Source organism: Spea bombifrons, chromosome 9 (genome assembly GCF_027358695.1).
Source record: "Spea bombifrons isolate aSpeBom1 chromosome 9, aSpeBom1.2.pri, whole genome shotgun sequence".
NCBI classification, from domain to species: domain Eukaryota; kingdom Metazoa; phylum Chordata; class Amphibia; order Anura; family Pelobatidae; genus Spea; species Spea bombifrons.
Window position 1 is genome coordinate 22,178,285 of NC_071095.1, and position 25,682 is coordinate 22,203,966.

General features: G+C 52.2%; 2 protein-coding genes across 3 annotated transcripts in view; one reads left to right on the top strand and one right to left on the bottom strand.

Moving 5' to 3' along the window:
* Nucleotides 1-18,338, top strand: part of ARHGEF2 (Rho/Rac guanine nucleotide exchange factor 2) — a 42,906-nt gene extending 24,568 nt beyond the window's left edge. For both annotated transcript variants that reach the window (XM_053475331.1, XM_053475332.1), the window contains 21 exons: nucleotides 8,267-8,417; nucleotides 11,445-11,512; nucleotides 11,795-11,858; nucleotides 12,180-12,312; nucleotides 12,732-12,841; nucleotides 13,069-13,215; nucleotides 13,368-13,618; nucleotides 13,728-13,853; nucleotides 14,156-14,273; nucleotides 14,391-14,639; nucleotides 14,909-14,985; nucleotides 15,412-15,581; nucleotides 15,710-15,777; nucleotides 15,982-16,173; nucleotides 16,269-16,385; nucleotides 16,469-16,533; nucleotides 16,660-16,701; nucleotides 16,801-16,851; nucleotides 17,010-17,447; nucleotides 17,562-17,751; nucleotides 17,987-18,338. In XM_053475331.1, coding sequence (XP_053331306.1) covers nucleotides 8,267-8,417; nucleotides 11,445-11,512; nucleotides 11,795-11,858; nucleotides 12,180-12,312; nucleotides 12,732-12,841; nucleotides 13,069-13,215; nucleotides 13,368-13,618; nucleotides 13,728-13,853; nucleotides 14,156-14,273; nucleotides 14,391-14,639; nucleotides 14,909-14,985; nucleotides 15,412-15,581; nucleotides 15,710-15,777; nucleotides 15,982-16,173; nucleotides 16,269-16,385; nucleotides 16,469-16,533; nucleotides 16,660-16,701; nucleotides 16,801-16,851; nucleotides 17,010-17,447; nucleotides 17,562-17,751; nucleotides 17,987-18,072 — 2,913 coding nt within the window. In that variant the 3' untranslated portion in view covers nucleotides 18,073-18,338. The remainder of the gene's footprint in view (nucleotides 1-8,266; nucleotides 8,418-11,444; nucleotides 11,513-11,794; nucleotides 11,859-12,179; nucleotides 12,313-12,731; nucleotides 12,842-13,068; nucleotides 13,216-13,367; nucleotides 13,619-13,727; nucleotides 13,854-14,155; nucleotides 14,274-14,390; nucleotides 14,640-14,908; nucleotides 14,986-15,411; nucleotides 15,582-15,709; nucleotides 15,778-15,981; nucleotides 16,174-16,268; nucleotides 16,386-16,468; nucleotides 16,534-16,659; nucleotides 16,702-16,800; nucleotides 16,852-17,009; nucleotides 17,448-17,561; nucleotides 17,752-17,986) is intronic.
* Nucleotides 18,339-22,794: 4,456 nt separating this feature from the next.
* Nucleotides 22,795-25,259, bottom strand: RXFP4 (relaxin family peptide/INSL5 receptor 4). The gene has a single exon (XM_053475218.1). The coding sequence runs from the start codon at nucleotides 25,144-25,146 to the stop codon at nucleotides 23,941-23,943; it is 1,206 nt and encodes a 401-aa protein (XP_053331193.1). The 5' UTR covers nucleotides 25,147-25,259; the 3' UTR covers nucleotides 22,795-23,940.
* Nucleotides 25,260-25,682: the final 423 nt, after the last annotated feature.

Consider the following 25,682-nt stretch of genomic DNA (forward strand, 5'->3'; position numbering starts at 1 on the left):
TGGTGGGAGATGGGAAACGGGTGGGTCCCGGCGAGGAGGAAGCTTGGGTCGGAGAGCAGGGATTCCCCATTGTGTCTTCATTGTTCGACCTTGTGAGCGGCGCACCATTGCCATCTGTCAGCGCCGTTAACTATTTCCCTCCCCGTGGGACCGCAGATACATAAAGGGTTAAAGGAAGCCAGTACTGCCCCCGTGGGTTACCAAGTAGCGGCTGCACCTTTTAGCCCCAGAGCGGTCCCACGTGCCCCCTGCTTCCCGCAGTCGCTTGCCGTGGTAGTTGAAGCTATTTTTGGCTGCCCCCGGTACAGGCGTCCGCGCCCCCTCTCCGTCACTTACAGCCCCGCGCGCCACGGCCGGACCCCACATCAGCAGTATTACTGGTCACGTGGACCCTCGCCCCGGGGCAGTTACGAGGAGACAGAACACAATGACTTTGGCCCTAGCAGAAGGGGCAGATACACGGGCTGCAACGCTCACTTGGGCACTTACTAATAGTAGTGGGGCAGTTATCTTGTAAGATTGGAGGCTGGTACGGCGGGGCAGTTATTTTGTAAGATTGGAGGCTGGTACGGCGGGGCAGTTATTTTGTAAGATTGGAGGCTGGAACGGCGGGGCAGTTATGTCGTCACATTAGAGGCTGATGTGAGATCCGAGGCTGATGTGAGATCCGAGGCTGGCGCGATCTGCCCCGTCCCTGCTGTTGTGAGATGATACGCTGGCAGTTTGTTGCCCCGGCCCCCCGTGCTGTCTGCACTCACATTCCACGTCTGCGGGCGCAGCGCCAGCGAGCTGGAGAGAGATTTTGAAACTTTCTGTACGTTAAGTGATGCGTAACGTTGCTGGCAGCCGCCCCGCGTCACACGCACCAGATCCGCACCGCTCCGTCTCCCGGCCCCCAGACTTACCCTGATAACAGACCCCCCAGCATCCGCTGCCGCGTTACAGCGCCCGCGTCTCAAAACACGTGGGAATAAAGGGTTAACGTGGCAGTTCTGTTATTTGGTGGGAGGCAGCGCGCCGTTTCCTGCCCTGGAAATGTTTTTACTGCCTGGAAAGTTGAGCAGACGGAGTACAGCTGCCGGGGTCTCAATTATCCACGTAATTCCACTCCCATTCTACACAAAGGGCTCGCTGTGCGGCTCCCCTGCCATCCATCAAAGTGAACTTCTAGGACTATTGCTTGAAAGCGTAGTGCATGCATGGAACAGTGCCCCAGTGGAGGAGGCAGAGGCTGATAAAAGTTGGGATCTGTTTTTGAAACAAAGCATGAGACCAGATAGCCTTATTTTTTTTAGATTGGGGGGGTCTGAAAGGAAAATCTGTCTTTTGAAGGTTAAAAGACGTGTTTTATCGGTTCCTCCTGGTGACATCTTCAAAGTAAGAAAGTGGGGGAAGCAAATCTCCCTTGCGCTTCCCCTTGAGCACTTCCTGCTGTTAGACCGTGACAGGAAATGAGACGTGCAATGTCTAATTGCTTCCCCCAGTTACACGTTTGTCAGGATTCCAAATTTTCTTTAGAAATAACCAGAATGTTGTGCGTTAGAAAAGAAAGATGTGGCTGAGCATTGTGAGAATTGCAGTCCACTGGAACTGGGCTGTGAAGGTGCGATTGCATAAGAAAGACAGATTCCCCGGCCCAGTGAAAGGGGCCGGGGCAGCGGAGAGGCTCCATCTCCGCAGGTGCTCACATAGCCTCGGGGTATTAGAGGGCAGGTGCCGGGCTAATGCTTGATTCACAAGTCTCTATTGGAACGGCGCCACAGAATGAGTCGGTGTCACTGGTGCCAAGAGAGAGAAAATGGGTTACTGGCAGACTCGCTCTTATTTCTAGGAACCAGAAAGTCCCTGCAAGAATACAATGCAGAGGAGATATGACCTCCCAGCAGAGGTGGTAATAATTAGGGACAGTCTCCCGTGAGCTGGTACCTGCTTGCTGGCGGCATCTATGTACTGATAGAGGGGTGTTGGGCTGATCTGCCGGTACCGATTGCGTGTCCGCCAGTCACACAGGTACCAGGGAGCTGTATCCCAGGATGCAATGTGCGGTCGCTGGGCTGGGGTGGGCCCCTCCACAGGGACTCCCATTACACGGCGCCTGGTGCAGTGTCAGGATTTAATCCGGATTTATTAAATATCCCTCTAATGAGAGAATAATGGCGGATTACAGATCCCCCGAGAGCCCTCACCTCCCGGCGCGACCTCCAATCCGATTACTATCCCAAGAAACGCGAGCCTCCAAACTACTAACGCGACGGCTGGAACATCAGACTCCGGATTCCCGGAGCCCGCCGAGGTTCCAACAAATCGGGGGTCTTGGATCTGCACAGCTGCGATCAGCCAGCTGGCACTACGGCAGCTGCAAGCAAATGTATAGATCAAAAAATTATGGAAGAGGGATTTACTGTAACTCCGCCCCCTCTGTGACATCAGCACCCACCCTGCATGCAAATTAACTTCTTTATATTTGACTGTTCACCATGGCACGGGTTTGTCTGGGAGACGTGACCCCTCCAGGGGCATTACTGAGGGACGTTTCAGCCACGGCCCCCACAACACGCGGGGGTCCCGATAAATGGGTTAATTTACTCCAAACCTCACAGCGGCCTCCCTCTCTACCCAAACGGGAAGGTTCATGTTATACCGGGGGCTGCATGGACCCCAATATTTGTAAACCCTGAGTGCCAGGCAGCACTGTGGCTTAATGTGTTTTTAGCAGAGGGTAGTAAATAACGGAGCAGTCTTCCAGTGGAACTGGTAATGACCAAACACGACAATAGCATTGCATTGCTCAGCTGCCCCCGGGGCAATTCCTCTCCCTCACTGAGGTGCCATTGTTTTGACATGAAAGGGGAGAGACTCAGACAGTCTTTGTCTTGAACCTGTGCTGGGGGGAAGGGGAAACGGCAGAGGAAGTGCGATTACTGCAAGCAGCTGATTCATAACCCAACTACTAATGTTCATGCCTGCCCCATGCGCTGCTAGAATAGGAGACCCTGTGCCAAAGAGCTTACAGTCTAGCGGTATAATGGCAGACCCTGTCCCAAAGAGCTTACAGTCTAGCGGTATAATGGCAGACCCTGTCCCAAGGAGCTTACAGTCTAGCGGTATAATGGCAGACCCTGTCCCAAGGAGCTTACAGTCTTGCGGTATACTGGCAGACCCTGTCCCCAGGAGCTTACAGTCTAGCGGTATAATGGCAGACCCTGTGCCAAGGAGCTTACAGTCTAGCGGTATAATGGCAGACCCTGTGCCAAGGAGCTCACAGTCTAGCGGTATAATGGCAGACCCTGTGCCAAGGAGCTTACAGTCTAGCGGTATAATGGCAGACCCTGTCCCCAGGAGCTTACAGTCTAGCGGTATAATGGCAGACCCTGTGCCAAGGAGCTTACAGTCTAGCGGTATAATGGGAGACCCTGTCCCCAGGAGCTTACAGTCTAGCGATATAATGGCAGACCCTGTCCCAAGGAGCTTACAGTCTAGCGGTATACTGGCAGACCCTGTCCCAAGGAGCATGCAGTCTAGCGGTATACTGGCAGACCCTGTCCCAAGGAGCTTACAGTCTAGCGGTATACTGGCAGACCCTGTCCCAAGGAGCTTACAGTCTAGCGGTATACTGGCAGACCCTGTCCCAAGGAGCTCAGCACATTAGGCTACCTAGTTGAGGGTTATTTCTGGGACGGGTCTCCGTTGGTCTGGGTTCCCGTCCCTGCACCCACAGACTGTATAAACGGCTGTGTCACGGGTCACGAGTCTCCTGATTGTGCAATCTCCGTGTTCGGAGTGAGATGATCAGCGCGTCTCAGGAACCCTCTGGCTGCTTCCTGAGTTTCACCGGGTCGCGCAGGATCATCTCAGTCCAACCCGCACGCAGTACAAAAGGCCCTGGGAATCATTAACTGAAACGATGGTCGGGGATGGCCGCCCATGGATAATGTCATTGAGGAGTCTTTCCCGCTCCCCCCAGCTCCCATCATTCGGATGCATTGTCGTTCTAACAAAGGCTTTTGTAGCCTGACGGGCGCCACGTGGAGAGCCGGCGCTCCTTCCAAAGGGTTCATCGTCTTCATTGATGTTGCGCATTCAAACAAAACTTCCATTTGGACCACGTTCTAAAGAAGAGTTATCCCGAAACATGTCTAGATTGACACGGAGATCTAGTGATCCCACTTTATAGATCCCTGGTGAGATCTCCCCTAGAGTATTGTGATATATGGACCAGGAGGACACAGAGCTAGTGCTCACTGGGGTGGCTGCTGTATATGGGGATCGTGAGTTGTAGACACTATGAAGCTGCCACCCCCGACACGCCAAACCAGCCAACGGGGGGCAACATAAGATGTGAAGACTCCCTGCGCTCCGCGGACTGAGAGGCTCTTGAAGGAGACTTATGTGTCACAAGTAGCTTCACAAAGAAAATGCGTTTCACAAACAGCCGTGCGATGGAAGCACTCGTGTGCGAAACGCGTCCGGTGTTTTTTTATATCTTTGTTTTGAGCCTCTCTCTCCGTTCATCGAGTGCAGGGAATACCTATTCTCTCTTCTCTTTCTCTACCAATATGTCAGCGTTCTCTATTGTAACAGCGCTATGGCATATAACTGGGGCCGTCCGGTGAGCTGTACAGAGCGGGGATCGGTATCAGCCAAGGGGCCCGTCCGGTGAGCTGTACAGAGCGGGGATCGGTATCAGCCGAGGGGCCGTCCGGTGAGCTGTACAGAGCGGGGATCGGTATCAGCCGAGGGGCCAGTCCAGCGAGCTGTACAGAGCGTGGATCGGTATCAGCCGAGGGGCCGTCCGGTGAGCTGTACAGAGCGGGGATCGGTATCAGCCGAGGGGCCGTCCGGTGAGCTGTACAGAGCGGGGATCGGTATCAGCCGAGGGGCCAGTCCAGCGAGCTGTACAGAGCGTGGATCGGTATCAGCCGAGGGGCCGTCCGGTGAGCTGTACAGAGCGGGGATCGGTATCAGCCGAGGGGCCGTCCGGTGAGCTGTACAGAGCGGGGATCGGTATCAGCCGAGGGGCTGTCCGGTGAGCTGTACAGAGCGGGGATCGGTATCAGCCGAGGGGCCGTCCGGTGAGCTGTACAGAGCGGGGATCGGTATCAGCCGAGGGGCTGTCCGGTGAGCTGTACAGAGCGGGGATCGGTATCAGTCGAGGGGCCGTCTGGTGAGCTGTACAGAGCGGGGATCTGTATCAGCCGAGGGGCCTGTCAGTTGTACAGAGCGGGGATCGGTGTCAGCCGAGGGGCCTGTCAGCTGTACAGAGGACGGTGTTAGACTTGGCGCTGCTGGCCCCGCTTACTGACGGCGTCTGTATGATGCTTGTATGTAATCCCTCTGCGTCCACACCCTGCCACTTCCTTCCTCTGCACTCACTTTCACTCATGACATCACGTATCGAATGATCTCATTTAATACACTGAGGAGAGAGCTGTTCAGAAAGGACCCCCTCCACAGCTTAATGCCCCCTGGAGGGGCAGGGACTCTAAGAATGGCTTTAAAGGAAAAGGCTGCATGTCCAAGGCGGCCCCTGGAGTCTGAGATAGAAAATCCATCATCCGAATGTGTTACAGAGAAGGGAACTCGCCGCTGGCGGCGGCGGGGAAGCCTCTCCCCAAAGGTCAGGATCCCCTGGGGGTTCCTGCGCATGCCGAGTACCTTTCAGATGTGGCAGCCAGGAATATGGTTAACTCAATAAATGATGCACCCCTGCCTCCCCGATCTCTGTGCTGCCGGCCACTTGTCCCGACATCTCAGTGTTCCCTATGGCCAGAGAGATCCTTTTATTTTAGGGGGTGTGGTTAGAGGCATGGCTGGAGGCGGGGTCATTTGTGTAACTAAGTGGGGCATTTAGAAGAATAATGGGGTTTATTTACCCCTTTAGATTTATAAAGCCATTCCCTGCTGTTTCTATACACATTATCGGGGCTTTTAGGGCTGTAGAGCCCTGCGATCCCCTCATACCCAGCAAACATTCTGAGCTCTTAGGAAAGAAAGGACATTTGGTAGGTATGCTTTTTTTTATATTACGTTACATGTGGATTGGCGTAATCCACGTGGCGCTCATGCGTGTTGTATGACAGGATATAGCTGGATTTAAAGCTGCTGTCCCACTTACTCTGCTGAATGCACACAATTACACACAGTAGCACCTTGACACACGCTAACACACACAGTAACATATTAACATGCACACACAGACTAATACATACAGTAACATAGTTTGTACAGTTAACCCATTGCTCTCCTGCCGAACACTAGGTGTCGAGAAGCGATTCCTGGTCACCATGGCGACCTGGGGTTTGTCGGGCCCTGGCCTGTTATGTGATAGGTTGTTCCCGTAGATAGATTGTTAATTATTTGTGTTGTTTCACGCGAGGAGAGAATAACGCGGCTGCGGGTATTCGCTAGAGACTGCTGGTAACGGTCTTGTGTAAGTGGGACGGCAGCTTTAATGTCGAAGCGGGAGGTCAGCAATGAGCTCCAATAGGCTGTATGGGAGGTTAATGAATAACCCGGCTCCGGGGCTGTTTGGGGTAGTTGTGAGCGGCAGGAATGTGATTAAAGTGATCTTATCTGCAGGAATTTCCCCGCTCAGGACTGAAGGAGCGGGAGGATGGGGCTCATGGGGCAGACCTGTGACCCCACCTCGTGTCGGGTATGAGCGTCCCAGTGCGATTGCACTATGGGGGTTACGCAATCACTGTTAACTGCTTGCCTGCTACATCTTGGTGCATGCTTACTGTTATGAGGGCATATCCACAGTAGATGCATGGAATTTGTGCCTGGCAGAGGTGGTATTGGTTTACGGGGGTCCGTGCTGCAGTAGAGGAGGAATAGGTTACACGTTCTCTGTGCACGTCTGGTTAATGTAATGACTCCGGTAGGGTGTCTGGTGCCTTCATCATCAGAGGCTGTAATTACATGTACCGCGGCCTCCGATAACATGATTATAAACTTCCCGACACCCACCACACACACACGTATTATGAAAGTGGGAGGTGTGGGGTGGAAAAACTACGCCTTGCCCCTCGACTCTGACGAATCTGTGCTTATAACCTTGCGCAAACTACCAGCTATCCTGATTTTAAATGTCCAGTCACCAGGGTTAAGGCCGTCAATGGCTCTTTAAATGGGGTAGAATGTTAAATACTCGTTAAATGTCATTATAGGCAGAAAAAATGAGATTTTCAAAACATGAAGGATTTAATCATTCTGGGTGCCTGTGGAACCCGGGCTCAACATCTGTACAAGGGCACCTTAATCCAGCTTTCCCCCGCAAAGCAGCCCCCGGGCTCGGCAGGCGGCCCCCGGGCTGGGCGATTACTCACTATCCTGTAGCAGGAAGTAGCGCTTGTTTCCTCTTTCACCCAGAAACCGCGGCACTCGGATGATTGTTACCCAACCTTCCCCAGCGCCCTGTCCTTTAATTCCTATAGATCAGCCTTATTAAACAATCTTACGGTGGCCATGGCCTGGCCTAAGAGCTTGCAGTCTTTCAGATTGCTTGCATTCAGCCCCCGCTGTGTGAGGTCGAGCTATGATGTCATACAGGAAAATCCAGTCCATGGGATGAGGCATGAGTCACCTTGATGCATACTGAGTCGATAACGACCTCTATAGTGACCTTTCTCACCCGGAATACCCCCATCAAAAAGGCACAGCAGCGGGGCCCCTCTGCTAAATACCCCAACGCTAGGCTGCGCCGAGGCAAGCGCACAGGGCATTAGCTGTGCCCTAAAGGGTTAATGGTGCGATATTTGGAGAGCGCTGGTTCTATACGTATCCGTCTCCTCTCCCCCCGTATCTGCAGAGATGTTCGGAGGCGAGGGCCGCCCCCTGGCAGAGTTTGAGGGTTGTCATGGTTATCTGTAGAGAAGTAGTGGGGAGAATCCGATAATGCAGCATTTACCCGGAGATGCAGCAACAGGCAGGACACCGCAGCCCCTCCATCAGCGCCTCCGCCCGGGGCGACATCGCCCCTCGGACCATGAGCTGGAGGGGCAAGAGGCAGTATGAGCGGGCCGCTGCCCTCCAGGTGCGTGATTCAAGCACGGCTGCTGGTTTTAAGGGACGCCTGGAAAGATGGGGGGAATGTGAAGTGGGTTAATGGGGGGTACTCCCAGCAGAGGTGATTCAGTTCAAAAGTTAAGAGCAGGAAAGAAGGGGGCATGTTGGGTGCGGAGAGGGGGCTGCTACTCGCCTCTGTAGGAATGGAGGATTCTGGGAGCTGCCGCTGACCCCGGTCTCTGCTTATTTTCTTTTTTAGAACAAAGAGAAAGAGAAGATGAAGGAGGCGAAGGAGAAGGACACCAGATACACCAACGGGCACCTCTTCACCACCATCACCGTGTCGGGCACCACCATGTGCTTCGTGTGCAACAAAAGCATCACCGCCAAGGAGGCTCTCATCTGCCCCAGTAAGTGCTGCCTCCGGGCGTCACGCAGAGCACACACGTGTGCGTGTACAGCTGTATCAAGTGTTTGGGAAGGGAAGCCGTTACACCGCTGAGAGGTTAGTGCGTGTGCAAGGCTGGCTGGGAGCGTGCGCACGAACGCTCGCGCGCTCTTACGGAGCCTGTGCCGGCGACAGATGCATTCCTCTGTGTTACGATAGGTCCGGGCCGGCATCTGCGTGATGAAAAAGCCACAAATGTCTCGGAACCTCCAGGACGTCACCGCGGATTTACGGGGCAAGCTGTAGTTTAGGGTCTGGGCTGCCGGGGGGGGGGGCTGTTTGATGCGTGCTACTGGGCCAGCGCTGGAGATAAAAGCCATCTGCGGCAGGTCCTCTGTCTGCATATATCTGACTGCCGGGGTTAGATAGAGGGGAGTGCAGTGGGATTATCACACAATTCGACATCACCGTCCCACCGCTGACCCCACCGTCCCGCCGCTGACCCCACCATCCCACCTGTGCAAAGCAGCCGCCTATTCAGCTTTTCCTGCCAACGCAGGCTCCCCCAGAACATGCTGTGCCGAACCAGATGAACGCGTCCAGAAATGTGTCTAAAAACACCCTCTGCCCCCTCCCCACCCCCCACCATCTCCAAATACATAGTTACAGGACTCCGTCTCCTGTGTAACGTTACCAACCATTTCACATAATCATTCGCAAGATGTTTGTTTAGATCTAGTGATCCTTCTTTATAGATCCCTGGTAAGATCTCCCTGGAGTATTGTGACCAGTTCTATAGAGCGGATCTCCATGAGGACACAGAGAGGTAGCGTGTGAGGTATATAGAGACCCTGGCGTCTGTGCGTGGCATGCGTGTACATGGATCTAGTTGGGGTATCGGGGGGGTGGGTGTTCTACAGTTTCAGCGAGGAACCCCCCCCCCCGGCAGCTGTTCCACCTGGATTATGCGTCTCCGGCACCAACAGCTGCTGCAGATCTCCGCGTGTTACTGGACTCCACATCTGTCCAGAACAGCAGCTGCCGTAACGTGAACAGACTACACACGCTACACCCCTGCCTGTCTACACTGCCCCCCCGTACCCACAACTCCCCCTGTACCCACAACTGCCCCCGTACCCTCAACTGCCCCCTACACACAACACCCCCTGTACCCACAACCGCCCCCCTACACACAACACCCCCTGTTCCCACAACACCCCCCGTACCCACAACTGCCCCCCGTACCCACAACCGCCTCCTACACACAACACCACCTGTACCCACAACTGCCCCCTACACACAACTCCCCCCCGTACCCACAACCGCCCCCCTACACACAACACCCCCTGTACCCACAACTGCCCCCATACCCACAACTGCCCCCTGTACACACAACACCCCCCTGTACCCACAACTGCCCCCTACACACAACACCCCCCTGTACCCACAGCTGCCCCCTACACACAACACCCCCTGTACCCACAACACCCCCCATACCCACAACTGCCCCCTGTACACACAACACCCCCCTGTACCCACAACTGCCCCCTACACACAACACCCCCCGTACCCACAACCGCCCCCTACACACAACACCCCCTGCCCCCCTACACACAATACCCCCTGTACACAGAATCATCTCAGTGTCTGTCTCTTTTTAGTGTTGGGTTGAGTGTCATTAATATTGTGTATCTCGCTGTGTTGGTGACGGGGTTTGTGTGTTTGTGTCACAATGTAGTGTGAGCGGGGGGGGGGGTTGCTGGGGTACTTATTTCTAAAATTATCCATATAGTTTAAAGCAGGGGGGGAAGCTGCAGGGGCATTTACTGTGGCAGTCATTTTGTTCTTGCCATGAGTTTATTTACTGAACCCCAAAAATGATTTCATGCTCTAGGGCCGTTAGACTGGGCTTGCGCTCTCTTACAGAACAGCGTTCAGAATTTAAGTGCAAGCTCTTTGGTCTATAGAGCGTAGAGGGGCCCGCGTCTGGCACAGTGTAACGGCTCTGCTTCGAGGTCAGATTCATTCGATATATTTTCCCCCCGAATAGCTGTGAATTTGGCCGTGTGGGTTTAACCCTTTGTCCACGGTCACACTTAACCACGTTTTCCAGGGAGCCAGTCTCATCTGTCACAGGCAGCGCCACGCGTGTCAGGAGAGGGACAGTGAGGCTCTGATGTGACAGTGACATGTTTAAGGGCCAATCCCTCCCGGGGCCACCATGCACTTATAAGCATGATGTGCGTTGTTGGCGATTTTCGGGGCACATCCCTCGGAGAGCTGGCGATTTATTGGGGCAGATCCCTCAGAGCGCTGGCGATTTATTGGGGCAGATCCCTCGGAATGCTGGCGATTTATTGGGGCAGATCCCTTGGATCGATTTATCGGGGCAGATCCCTCGGAGCGTTGGCGATTTATCACCCTCCGTAGGTTTAGCTCATGATTTGATGACATGATCCCGGCTCCCAGTGCCAGCCGCGGACAATGGCGGCTTTGTGAGATATCACGGGAGAGAGAGGCCGGTCTGTGTCTGAGTTTCACGAGACGTCATTCACCCCCCCCCCAATCTATCAAAACAGTCTTCAGCAGGTCACCCCGGCTAGCCACAGCCGCCCCCTGGCATGCACAGTTAAGTAGCAGCTAATTAATAGCATGCGAGGGATGTGGTTTACTTGCGTGGAGTTGGCTTAATTAATTTACTTCCAGTACCAGTTAGATGTTTGTCGGGCCCCTTGAGGCGTCTGCCGGGGCAAATTTATCACGCTTATGATGAAGGATGGAAAAGACAAACATCAGGCACCTGAGCTGTTCACCAACTACAAGTCCTATTATCCCTTGACAGCCGTGGGAAGGGTGGCTCAGCATCAGCTGCGAGCCCACCAGTCATCCGCCGGCCTGCATGCCTATAGGGGCAAAGGAAGGTGGGTGGGGGGGTTAGGCGAAGGCGTGGAGAGATACCCCTTTGCGTGTTGATACAGAGATCCAGGGCCTGCTGACGGCTGAATGATAATTAATGATATTCACGATAACGCCCCGTCTCTCCCCGCAGCGTGCAGCGTTACCATACATAACCGGTGTAAGGACTCCCTGCCAAGCTGCACCAAGGTCAAACAGAAGGTAAGTGCCCTGAGCGAGGTCACGGGGGTAACTCCAGGGGTGGTAATAGAGTGTAGTCTGGGGTAGGGCTGTCCATTCTTTATATGGGGAGGGCCACAGACCATTAAGGAACACTAGCTGTGGGGGAATATATAATGCAATGAACGTAAGGGCAGCCCAGCTGTATTTGGAATGGCCTGGGGGTAGAGGTGACATACTAACTACGGTGGAGTTTGAGTGGGGTACTTGGGGATCTGGTAGCAGATATCCAGTGAGTAATTCATGTTCTTTCCCCTCTCACAGCAACAGAAGGCTGCTTCCTTAAAGAATAACTCAGCCCTGCAGAATGTGTCCCTCCGGAATAAGAGTAAGTAATGCAACTCTCAATCTATAGTCAGATTATGGCTGCGGACTATGAAGCCACCATATTGCTCAATAATGAGAATATTAAATGAGGAAATGTGCCCGTGGTTGCGCTCCCCTGCCCCCTGGTGGATGTGAGTGGTAGTGCGCCTTACAGAGCAGCTACAGCAACAAAAACAGTAACTTTATTAGTACCGTAGTTATTTTTTCATCTATTTCTCCAGCACCACCAAATTATATATTTTATTATATAGGCACAACCGTTCATTTCCATGGCGACAGCTCCACATATAGTGATCTCCTTGTTCTTTTCTCCCCATCACAGCCACCACCCTGCGAGAGCGCCCCAACTCCGCAATCTACCCGTCAGACAGCCTGCGCCACTCGCTCCTCGGCTCCCGCAGAGGGCGGCCATCTTTATCCCTGTCCAAGAGCGTCTCCACCACCAACATCGCTGGGTAAAATGGAGCGGCCTTTTATTCTCCGCAAATTAGCCATTATCACCGAGAATCTTCTGGTTTAACGCGAGTTCCTCAGAATAACGGGCGGTTTTAGAAGTCTACACTCAAGTTGTGTAACTTCACTTTATTCGACTCAAATTCCCCTCCCTGCTGCTGGTATCGGAACGACGGACAATACATATTGTAATGCGAGAATTAACCCCCCGCTGGGGTTATGTAAAAAAGTAATTGTTTTACAAACTGGTAGAATTTGTTATATCGCCACGGAAACCAGGGAATCCCCCCCCACACACACGCTGTTAATATTCTCATGTTTTTAGTCCCTTTATACAAATGTAAGACTGAGGGGAGAGGGACTCGTGTTAGAGATGGCGTTACATGAGGCTGAGCACTTTCCCTGCATCCCACCCACTCAGGAACCTGAACGACGAGAGCCCACTGGGAATCCGCCGGATCCTCTCTCAGTCCACAGACTCGCTCAACATGAGGAACCGGACGCTCTCCATGGAGTCTCTGATCGACGAAGGTACGAGGTTCACAGCGGTCCCATGAGCTTACAGTCTACATCCTGTCCAGCCACAACCCCCCCCCGGGAGGGATTTGGGGGGATAACTCAGAGCATACGGTGCTTAGTAATGCAAAGCACAGAGAAACGATAGATGTAAATTAAGATGGAGAAACGCACTATATACGAGCGTTATGTATCCTATTTATTGTCGGGTTAAGGTGTGTTGTTTGTAAACCCGTCCGCAGGTGCCGAAGTGATCTATAACCAGCTGATGAGCGACTTTGCCACAGACGAGAAGGAGTTTGAGGCGGATTCGTGGAGCCTGGCTGTGGATAATAACTACCTGAAGCAGCACAAGAAGGACGTGATGAAACGGCAGGACGTGATCTACGGTAAGAGACGCGGGATGTATGGAGAGAGACGGGGCAGTTACAGAACCAGATGCCCCAAACACCCCTCAGGCGAAGGCTTTACCCCAGCTGGCAGCTCGTCCCATAAGGCAGGACTCTGCGGGACTCGCTGACTCCTTTCCTCCCCTCTCCAGAGCTCATTCAGACCGAGGTCCACCACGTGCGCACCTTGAAGATCATGACCAACATGTTCCGCAAGGGGATGCTGGAAGACCTGCAGATGGACCCGGCTCTGGTCCAGAAGATGTTCCCTTGCGTGGACGAGCTGAGCGACATCCACGTTCGCTTCCTGATCCAGCTCCTGGAGAGACGCAAGGACTCGCTGGCGTCCGACAGCAGCAAGAATTTTGTCATTAATCGGCTGGGGGACATCCTCATCAACCAGGTACCTGCTCTCAGTCTCATTATTATTGAGTTAGAACACCAGGGGGTAACATTGTGTCCCATCGGACACGCGCAGCTCTGGTCCCCATTTATAACATGCGTTCCTGCAGTTTTCAGGCACCAACGCCGAGCTTGTGAAGAAAGCGTACACGGAGTTCTGCAGCCAGCACCACAAGGCCGTGAAGCTCTACAAGGAGCTCTTCTCCAGAGACAAGAAGTTCCAGCAGATGATAAGGGTGAGCGTCGTGCGCGACCTTCGCTGAAAATGGGATCCGTACCAAAAACTGCGACTCAAAATGCTTGTTATGAAAGACTCGCATGCGGCGAGACAGGCCTTTCAGCGCATGCAGCTGCCGTGGTGATGTACAAATAACATCCGCGGAATAACGTGGCTGGGAGTTGCGGTCGCAGCTTAGGGAGCGTGGCTGCTGTGTCACATGACCCCCGTCCGAATTACAAACACTTAATCTCTTGGTTCTTCTTTATTCGCTAAAGCACTTAAACGTAAGTAACTCTGTCTTGCCCTCTCGTTTTACAGAAGATGACGCGCTCCCCGTTGCTGCGCAGGCACGGCGTGCAGGAGTGTATACTGTTGGTCACCCAGAGGATCACTAAATATCCCGTCCTCATTGACAGAATACTTCAGAACTCCAAAGGTGAGCGAGCCCGGTGGGGGGAAAAAAACCACAGAAGGCTTTCTACAATATAATGGGCACCGAGTTCTTGCCCCATCTACGTTTCCTCCTAAAAATGCCACCTCTGTTTTTGCCCAGGCAACGAGGAGGAATACAAGGACATCGCTGCTTCCTTGACACTGGTCAAGGAGCTGATTTCATCCATCGACCAGGAGGTCTACAACCAAGAGAAGAACCTCCGCCTGCAGGAGATCTACCACCGGGTGGACAGCAAATCCACAGCCCAGGTGATGGGAAGTCACCTCTTCGGCAAGGAGGAGCTGCTGCGCAGGAAACTTATCCATGAGGGGCCCCTCCTGTGGAAGACGGCAGCCGGACGCTTCAAAGGTATCCTAAAAGCTGGGGAATTCAGCTCCCCTGGGCGTGGGGTGGAGTGCAACTAAACCTGCCATGGGCAAAAGCGATCTGTGCCCCAGTATAGGCGGCACACGGAATTTAGTGGTAGATTGGGAACTTGCATCCCTCTTTCCAGTCTTTAAAGGTCCGGTTAGAGCCGGCCGGCTGCGCGCGCTCCAGTTCCGCTGCGTCGACGGGGGTTCCCTCATTGATCCGTCTGGTTCCTGCGCGATCTGCTAATTAATTTGTTTCTCCTCCAGATGTGATTATGCTGCTAATGACAGACGTCTTGATTTTGCTCCAAGAAAAGGACCAGAAGTATTATTTCCCAACCCTGGTAAGAGGACGGCTGGCTTCTGTCTGCTCATTTCACCAAACCGCTATTTACTGGGTTTATCAAAAAACACAACGCAAGGAAAAAACGTACATGTCAAGTGATTACGTGTCTGCACTACACGCATGCGCCACACGGGGGAGCACTGACCTTCTGTGATCTGCTTAGTCTAGTAGGACTACAACTCCCATTATCCTCTGCTAGGGTTCATGTGAATTTTATTGAAACAGCAGCCCTTGGTGACCCCAACCCATCCGTTCTCCCTCTGTGGGGGTCAATAAAAGTGCCCAAGTCAGACCGCGGAGAACCAGAAAGGATGGTGCCTCGTGCCCACGTGTTAGACCTGTAAACTCCTATGCATGCGCAATCTAGTGGATTGTTCTGAGCGGACAAAGACTGATATAATCATGTGTGCTTTCCACCCGGCAGGACAAGTACCCCGTGATCTCGCTGCAGAACCTGATTGTCCGTGACATCGCCAACCAAGAAAAGGGCATGTTCCTGATCAGCGCCAAGCCCCCCGAGATGTATGAGGTACACGCCGCATCCCGCGAGGAGAGGAACACCTGGATGAAGATCATCGACCAGTCTGTTCGGGTGTAAGTAACGGCAACAGACCTTCTCTAGGTTAGGTGGAAGCGCCACCAAACAACACAGCAGGAAAAGACAGAACCTGTAGGAAGTTTGTTGTATGACGCATTCCGACGTGTCTTCTTCTTTCTTTCAGATGCCCAAAACGGGAGGATTTCCCATTAATTGAGACCGAAGTTGAAGCCAAGCTGAGAAAACTAAGAGGTAGATATCTCCATTCACCGTACATTTTGAGATAGAGGTGGCTGGACGTCTCGTGTCTCTTAGAGCCGTTTATTTTATTTGGGTCGTAAAACCCAAGACAGACGATTCTTGTTACGAGCTGTTGAGTGTAGCAGGATGGGGGCAGTTGTACCATTATTATTATTATTATTGCTCATTTTTGTATCTGCCTTCTTGCCCCAACAGAGGTCATACAGCAGAAGGACAGAGAAGTGGCTGAAATCTTGGAGGAAAAGGTGACCCTGTTTAACAAGGTGGTGCAGTTACAGGCTGGCGACGACTCTCCCGGTCTCTCTGTAAACACTCGGAATCTCTTCAGGAGCGACTCCACGGAGAGCTACAGAGGAGAGAAGCTGATCAATGAGACCATCAAAGAAGGTGAGGTGGAGCAGAGGACTTAGGGTTACTTTAGCGGCCATGATGGTAAGATTTGGCTCTTGGGCAGCACCCGACATGCTCTCTTTACCTTCTAGTGGAGGCCCTGAAGGACGTGATTCTGGGGACGGGAACCGAGCAGCTGCTTCTGAAGACAGATCCCCACAACCACACGTCTAATTCCTCCAATGCCTCTGACAGCACCGAATCCATGCGTAAGTACTGAGGGGTGCCGGTCTAAAAGAGAGCGCGTGTGGTTTATTGCCCTCTTGTTAATATGTCACGTACTGACCTTTAGATGGAGACACAAGTGGCATCAATGGCTCCATGGAAACCAACAAGGATGAGGACTCCAACTTGAAGGTGAGACCCAAATATACCAGATTCTAACCGGGGCTAGCCATGGATCTCACCCTGATCAGCGACGGCCTCGTTCCACAGTGAAAACACATGAACGTCCCTTTAATTCTCCATTTTCTTCTGCTTTAGGACCGGAACGGAAACCAAGTGCAACAGAAAAGTCCCCAAGAAGTAAGTCTTGCAGGTTTATTATAAGGACTTCTCGCTATTACTGCGCGGGTTTTGGTTTTAAATGCAGCTTTGGTAACGACTCTCTCCCATTTGTTGCAGGACGCCGTGCAGAGAATTGCCAACATATACTGCCTTATCCATGGACTGCAGGTAAGGATGTGCTGACCGACCGCCATCTTGGATCGGTACCAATTATCAGAATTTAAAGGGTAAAAAAGGCAGGAAACCCAAGGGTCCCCCCGCTCTACCTGCACCGCTCCCCCATCAGACAGTAGCAATCGGCTTCCTGACTCTTGTTTTTCTTGTAGTCGCTAATCACCCAGCAGGACGCCTCGCTAGATCTCCACGGCCAGGATGGCGGTGACAAGAAGGAGCGTTTGTCCCGGACCAACTCTCGTGACATCTCGGCGGCTGAGCCCCTCTCCAAGAGCGTGGACAAGCAGGGTACGGAGCTTACTCTCCTCCAGCGGCAGCACACGCTCCTCCAGGAAGAGCTCCGCAGGTGCAGGAGGCAATGCGAGGAGAAAGTGCAAGAAGCTGGGATGCTGGAGGCCCGGCTGAGGGAGAGCGAACAGGCCAGGACCAGGGTGGAACGGGAATTGGAGGAGGTGAAGAGACAAGTGAGCTTCCTGCAGAAAGAAAAGACCAACGGAGGAGGAGAGCTGGCCCGGGTCAGGGGAGCAGATCCACGCAGACGCAGCTTGCCAGCTGGAGATGCCTTGTACCAAACCTTTACTCCACCCCAGGTACTGATTTTTACGCTGTTGATTACATTTTTCTGTTCTGGGGGGTAATTTAAGGATTTAGGCACCTTCAAGCAGAGCGATGCACCATCCCAACAGCTGTCTCTCTCCTTTCAGCTCCACCCTGACCGGCGGACCTCAGACATCCCGGAGGGTTTGGTTCCAGTTATCTCCTTCCAAGAGGATCCTGACCTTAAGGATGACTTTAGTGACCTAACGGAGCTGGAGAAGCTCCCGGAGACAGTTGACACAGAGTCCTCAGAAGAGGAGGGTGGGGGACCCCCGGTGTCACCCTCCAGTACGCGAGGTGAGTCTGTGCCACAGCTCAGGGGCAAGTGGGGCTCACCCCAACACATTCTCCGAGAAAGTCCACTGTAGGCGAGCATGACACATTACATATACATGGTGTCGGGGAGATATTAACGTACACCCAGCCCATGATTAGGTTCCCCACACTGAATTCATGGAGATGCTGTACCGTCGGCCGTGTGACCGAGGCCCGCGAGGATGTCCTCATCTCCTTGTCTCTCTCTCTGTTGCAGAATTCCAGAGAATGCAGGACATTCCGGAGGAAGCGGAAAGCACACAGGAGCCGAGAGACGCGGAGCAGGGTCCCTCTGAGAGCTAGGAGACCAAAGACGTGAGACAAGACGACCGTAGACGCGCCGCTCTACCGCGCAACATGGGGGAGCGGTGAGAATGAACGACCGGACTCTGAGGAGGGTTCCCCTGGACAAAGCTTTTGGACGAACGCTTTCTGTGTAACGGGACCCATTCGGACGATCCCAGACAAGGCTGCACGCGACTGTTAGATGATAACGTGTGGGGGGCAGGGGATGTACCAAAATCTGACGCTCCACTACGAGCTGCCACCTTGTATTAATACAAGCAAAATGTGACGGAAATGAAGGTGTTAAAATCCTACCTGGGTTTGGTTTATATTCACCCCCAGATCGGTGCGTCTCGACACCGACTACATTTCACCGAGACGGGTTTCCCTGCTGCTTTTGTCCGACCTGGTGGACCTTTTTTTTTTCTTTTCTTATTATTTATTTATTATTTTAAAGCAAATACAATTTTAAGTTATTGTTTGTTTCTAAAATTCCAAACAGGTGAGAGAAGCTTTTATTGCCCTCACTGCCCCAAGTGGTGCATTTTTTAAATTTTTTTTTTGTTTTTTTTTTTTTTTAAATGTCAGCATGCAGCGGGTAAAGTTTACTCCAGTCTGATTTAGACTGTTAAAATGCCAAAAACTCCAAAATAGATGACGGAGGCAGAAACGCACCGCCGGTCATTAAATTCTAGAGGGACGGGGTCTATTCCGTAAGATGCCCTGGACCCCGCGTAACAGCCCCATAACCCCCCCAGTTGTAGCTGCTGTTTAATTAAAGGGGCGCCTCAAGTTTTGTGCAGAACGGAGAGCGGGCATGCTGCTGCCCGCCGAGACTACTGCCACCTGCGTGGGTCAGGGTTCCAGTTTTTAGTATTTTTTTATGAGCTTTTCACATTCCCAGTGCCACGGGAGGTGGCGCATGCCTGGCACCCGAGCGGGTATTTGCCATCTGTAACGTTTTGACCCGTAGGGTATATAAAACAAACTGGAATATCTACGGACAGGGCGCGCGGGGTCTGTACCGACAGAGACGCCGCCATCTCTCCTGTTAAGTCAAAGAAGGGTTTCTTTAGGTTTTAGGCTGTGTTGCAGAACTACCATTCCCACCATACCTTGCAGGGGCCGGCTGGTGCATTGTGGGAATTGTAGTTCCCGCCGGGCCGGGCCTGCTCTGTTAGCGGCAGACGGACCCCGTGTTAAAGATTCTCCGGCCGCGCGTTTTCCCAATTAAAATGTTGTTATTTATGTTTTGTACTCTTTGATCCTCTGTAAATGTTGCTGATTTATGGCATTCTAGGTCTGTTTGATAAAAGTGCTTTTTTTTTTTTTTGGATAATATTAAACGGACTTCCTTGTTTTTATATGAACTCCTTTTTTTATATAAAATAAAATCTTAGTAAATATGTCTGATCGCCCTGATCAGAATGCAGACGTATACTTCCAGAATCACAAGCGAGACGCCGCCGCCTGCATTTTAATGTTGTTGGTTTCACCTCCTAAAATGCCTTATATGCAAACGATCTGCTTTAATACAGAACCGTTAATCTGCATACCGGGCTGCACAGTAGGAGGGGCCAACAAATTTCTGCCAATACCACCCTTTATCTCTCTACCTATATTGGGGGGGACACCGTTCACACTGCAAATAAAACGCTGTTTTGGTGGCCGAGCCCAATAAAGCACTGTTCTCAGCAGCAGATAGGCGTTTCTGGATGTATATATATATATATAAGTATATATATATATATAAATAAGTTTTTGGTTTTGTAAATAGATGGACAAATACTGTATGAAACTGGTTGTTTTTCCTCTTTGTTCTGGAACAAGTTAAAATGAAGAATAATACATCCTTATTTTTTGCCTGCTGGTCAATAAAACGTATTCATACTGAGCTGCTGCGTGTGTTGTGTGTAATGCTGGGTGATGGCGTGTTACGTTACGGGGTCGGGGGGAGGTTACCGAGGGGGGTGGGAGGGGTACTGGGGGTCCATCGTAAAGTTTATGGGTGAGGCGGCTATAAACCAGAATTAAAGGCTAATTCAGAGTCTGGCGGGAAGCGAGGTGCCGTCAGCCCCCCATCACTCACACTACTTTAGGAAGCCGAGAACTCCGCCGCGCCGGTTACTGCCGCCTTAAATCACGCCGGGTTTATTGGCACCTATAAAATTAAAGTGATATTTATTGCCTTTCTCAGGCATGTTCTGCTAGATTTCCTCTTTTGAGCAATCTTTAACCGGACGCCTCTGTTACGCCCCGTGTGCTGGGGCAATTTCATCGGATACGATGAGGCTCCTCGCTTGGCTCACCCCTGAAGACCCGAACAAAACCAGGGCGTTACACCCGTGGAGCCAACCGGAAGGGGCGCGTGGTCCCTGGTGACCCCATGGCTCGTACACGGCTCAGCCACGGACTCTCACGCCGGACGCGTGGCTTATTGTCGCCCCAAAAAGCCAGCACAGAGCCCGCTGGCCATTAGTTCCCGGACTAAGAGTTATGCAGAACCCTGGCATAAACCGGCGGGGGGGAACCGCAGCTCAGGAAACGACCCTAAAATCTTTTTTGTGTCTCGCTAGCAGGATCGTAATAGAATGAAAAGGCCATTTAATTGAATTATACGAAGACTCAGGCCTCCCCCTGCCTATTACCCTTCTCCTGACCCGAACATTAAAGGGACGGCGGTAATTATTAATACTAAATCAAAGACACAGGGCTCTCCGATCCAACAGATGATCCGCCGGCACGAGGAAGACATCCATGCGCACGCGCTAGAACCCTGCCATACCCTCGTCCCCAGCAAACACTCCGAGCCCCTACAAGAGAGGGGCATCGGGAGGAGAGGGGCATCGGGAGCCTGGTGCCCCAAGAGGGGTTGGTCGAACTAAACCGGGGCACTCGGCAGGTTTGATACATGCGAAGTGGAATAGAATTTGAGTTAGTTTGGAAGGGCCACGTCCTTGGATCCCCACCCGACGCACAAAGCGTTTTATTGCGCCATTAAACAAAACACCTGGTTATAAACAGATGATGTGCGTAAATCTGCTAGAGGTGCAAACACACCTCGCGCCTGCACAGTCCCGGGGACATTCCTGGCATTGTTCACACCATAACTCGGTTACTGATTCAATGGGTGACATCATCTGCCCGTGAGGGACCCCCTCAAATACATAAAACACCCCGGGGCACCCCTGAGCTGTGCGGCGACCAGACACCAACCGAGACTGAATTAGAAACGCAACAATTCCACACTTTGCGAAATGCGTTGGCGCCACCGCCGCTCTTTAAAGAGCATAAAGCGCATGCAGGTCGGTGATCGCCTGTGCCGTTGGTACATCCCAGCGTGCGATTACACACATTCTCACACTTTTCAACTCCTAAGACAGGCCGGAGCAGATACCCAATACCCCATCGTTTGCCCGGGCTAGTAAACGTAACCCCTTTGGCTGCCAGAAACAGGGTATGTGACCTCATGGTAGGGTTGCCACTTCACTCTGGCGGTCATGGGGTTAACATTCAGCCTCCTCCCCTTATCAAAAATGACATTTAGCGAGATTCTGGATCTTCCCGTAAAGGAGCAGGAAGGATACAAAGTATCGGATGGGATGAAAACGATCCGTACCCCGATCAGATCACGGATGTCACGGTCGAGGGTAACACGAGATTAAATAAATCGAGCGAATGTGGCTATAAAACAGTTAACGGGGAACCGTTAATGATGTGGCCCGGTCATTAAAAATACTAAAGACCAAGAACAACGCAATCTGTGCTTGAACACAGGTGAGTCAGAGCCAAGTGGATGAAGGAGTGCCAACAGCTGGATTAGGTTGATAGGAGCTCAGACACATTGATAAAGCGAGTTGGTGGTCACATTTGGATGCCCCCCCCAACACGAGTAGGTCTGTGTGTCAACACTGGGGGGATTCACACAGGCGCGATGGGGTCCACGAGGGGCACAGGAGGGAGCCGGGGATTTTGGGAGGATACGCCAAATTTTTTTGACCGCTACTTTTCTCGACTTGGTGTCACAATCCACAAGTGTGGGTGCGTGGGAATGTGGCCCCCCGGCCAGCCCGGGGAGATTACAGATTGGGGGCAGCACAGGGTCTGCTGAGTTTATATCACATAATATACACCAGGGTATCCCCCCCCCCGGAGTCCCGCACCAGTTAGGGCTTTTAAAGGACCTCGCTGGGTTATGCCGTGAACTTGAGCCCTGTTAAGAAAGCATGAATTCAGGAAAAACAAGTCTGCCGAGGGCGAAGTCATCGCGGAGACAATCCCTACAAAGTGGGACAGGCGGCGAAATGCGTGGGGGTCACTTGCTGCGTTTCTGTTACACCAGAGAGGGTCTCACGCATCTCATCGAGGAGGTGGGACCTCATGTGACTTTGTGGCCGGTTGCAGGGTATTTGTGTAACTGGTGGGGCATTTACAAGAATAATGGGTTTCATTTATAAAGCCATTTAGTAGAGGGACTGGTTGCACTAAACCGGGGCACTTGGGAGGTAACACTAAGTTACCATAACATTACCCCCGATCTTCCGTTTTGGAATAAAGCAGTGATGGTGGGTGCAGGGGCTCCGCTAATCAATAACTTTCTAAAGTGAGCGCTGTTTAGTGAACCGGGGCCACTGCCATCATAAGAGCCGTTTGACGGTCAACCATCTAATATCGCCCTGAGCCTGGATTTCCCTCATTAACCATTCACATGCCAGAGGGGGATTGCTTAGGAAACACAGATTATGTTATTTACACAACGTTTATTACACCAAAACACGAGAAAATGCAGGTTTCCTGTTAAAATGAATTCAAACAAAGGGGTTGAAGGGCAACACATACCGAATTCACGGACAAATGCCCCCGGCGTACATACATACATACATATACACACACATTTCCCCCGTTTAGCCCGCGGCATTATTTAATGTTAAGAGTAAGAGGGTAAATATTTGGGAAGCTGAAAACGTACCGTAAAGTAAGAACTTTGACCTTTGTTTTAACGGAAAACACATTTTTCACCTTTAATTACAAAAATAGAATCCAGAAGTGTTTAACAGATAAGGTTTTCAGATATAGATAAAGTCGTCTAGAGCTATAGGTATTAGGGAGTCTAACTCCCACAATGCTTGGCCAAGCAAGGTCTGGCTGCCCAGCTGCTGTAAAGTCTAACTCCCACAATGCTTGGCCAACCACGGGCGGCCATCTTTAGCTGTAATGCTGGCCAGCTGCAGTCGCCAAGCATTGAAGGAGTTGCAGCCAACCGCAGGTGGCCAGGCCGGTGCTGGCTGCCCAAGCATCATAGGAGTTGCAGTAGCCGGCAGGCAGGTTGCCCTTTAACGTACACGTACCTATCTGGCTCTATACGTTACACTGTGCGACGCGGTGACCCTTCCCGGGCTAACGATCCCTGAAACCACCCATCCCAGTCCCTTCAGCCGGCATTGATTTCCACTCGGTTGAATCGGTTGCACTAGATTAAGAATCGATGATCTTCTCACATGGCGGTTCGTTAAGAAGCCCATTCACACGTGGATAAGCCGAGGGCCGCCACGCAGAAGCCGTCAGAATATTATATTATATATATACTGTATATACGAGCCTTGGCAATGACCTAAGCCACTCACTCGATTAGACATTAAGAGACGCTCAATAAAGCGCAGTTGAGGGCGAGCGCGGAGCTGTTCTGCATCATTAGATAAATGTCCTGTGTTGATGTATTTACGTATTAATGCCCTGGATCCCGAACGCCACGAGCGTTCCTCCCCGAACCAGACATCCACAAAAACAACCATCTGTACATACTCCGCGTAACCATAACACTGGCCACACTCCGTGTCTGACCGGCAGCTTATAGCCTCAGCCTGTTCCGTATCCGCTCGACGGGGGTTAATCTATACAGGTTTCCTGTCCCGTCTGCTCGGTAGCCCGTGGCCGCTGCTCCTTGGTGGCCAGTTCTGGAATGGTGGTTATGGTGGTGAGGGATCCAACGGCGCAGTCGTTGCTGAAGTTCTGCGGGAAGCTGGCCTCTCTGCAAAGCGGCAGCGCGGTCTCTCGGTCAGAAGTCGCCTGCTTCCCGGGACCGGACGGCAAGAAGGAGGCGACCACGGCAGATATTTGCCAAAACGTAGCCTTCAACGCTTTCCGGAACTCCTTCCTCATTAGGCAGTAGATGACGGGGTTCAGGCAGCTATTACTGTGCGCGAAGCACAGGGTGATGGGGAAGACGAACGTGTGGAAATAATAGTACGCTTCGCTCCACTGAATGACCTCGTACTTCTGAAGAATCCCCCAGAAGATGGCTGCGTGGTTGGGGAACCAGCATATGAAAAAGACGATGATGACCAACTGTATGGAGCTCGTGATTTTGCTCTGTCTGTGTTGGTTGTTGGCGTTAACTTTGTGCTGCCGTAGGAAATTCAAGAGCATGATGTAAGACGACGATATCACCACCAGCGGTATGACAAAAGCGATGACCACTCTCTGGAGATGGTAGGTGGCCAACCACTTGTTACTGGGAAACTTCAGGAGACAAAGCTCTTCCCCCAAGACTTTGCTTGTAGCAGAGAAAATGATGGTGGGGATCGTGACGATAACAGCCAAAAACCACAGAGCCAAGCTGATCCACTTGGCGGAGGTGGAGGACACGCGACCTCGGAGGCTTAACGCAGAAGCAACAGCCCAATACCGGGTCATTGCCATGGCAGTCAACAGAAAGACGTTATTGTAGACATTGAGGACGGTCATGGTGAGGACAATTTTGCACATGGGATGCCCAAAGGGCCAGCTGAAGTCCATGACTGCGTCCGCAGCCCAAAACGGCAGGGTGAGAGCAAACTGGAAGTCGGTCAAGGCCAAGCAGAAAACAAAGACGTCAATGGCGGTCAGCCCAGTGGCTTTCTTCGCCCTGATGAGGTACATTACAAAAAAGTTACCCAGTAGCCCCACCGCACACACCAAAGAGTAGACGGTGGATATAAGGATGCGGAAGCCCCCCAGACCGTAGGTAGGTATGGTGGCATCATCGTCCAGGCTGATGCCGTCGGTCTCTTCTGTTGCGTTCCCCGTCGTAGCTGAGGAGTAGTTTCCATGCATCTTCAGGAACTGTTCTACGGTAAACGTACGGATGCCGATTATCCGGGAATAAACCCTGGACGCGCAGAATAGAGACCCCAGGAGATCCTTCCAACGCTCTCTCTCGTAGAAGGTGCTCTCCGTGAGACGCGGTGGGAAAGTTGTCCTCTTGAAGTCAGGAGCTCTGGTTTAAGCAGTGCTTCCAGCTCTAGAATCCGTGGTTAATTCTTAGCTTGCGAGCTCTGTCGGGCTGGGAATCGGGGCTTCGAAAGGTCACTTGCCTTTATACGGAGTTGCAGAAAGGAGCTGGCCTCACCCTAATGCTTCCCGGCTGGAGCGCGGGGTATTCTGCCGGCGGCTCCTGTGCGCTCCTCTGTATACTTACTGGAAGGTGGGGGCCGTGCCTGGACGTGGGCAGGTCTCTCCACTCCGATTTACCACGATATAAACATTGTACCTTTTTAGTTTACAATCAACAAACACGGCGCAATGTGCGGCTACTGCGAGGACACGGCCACCATAAACCGCATCCCTCAAAAAAAAAATACTTTTATGAT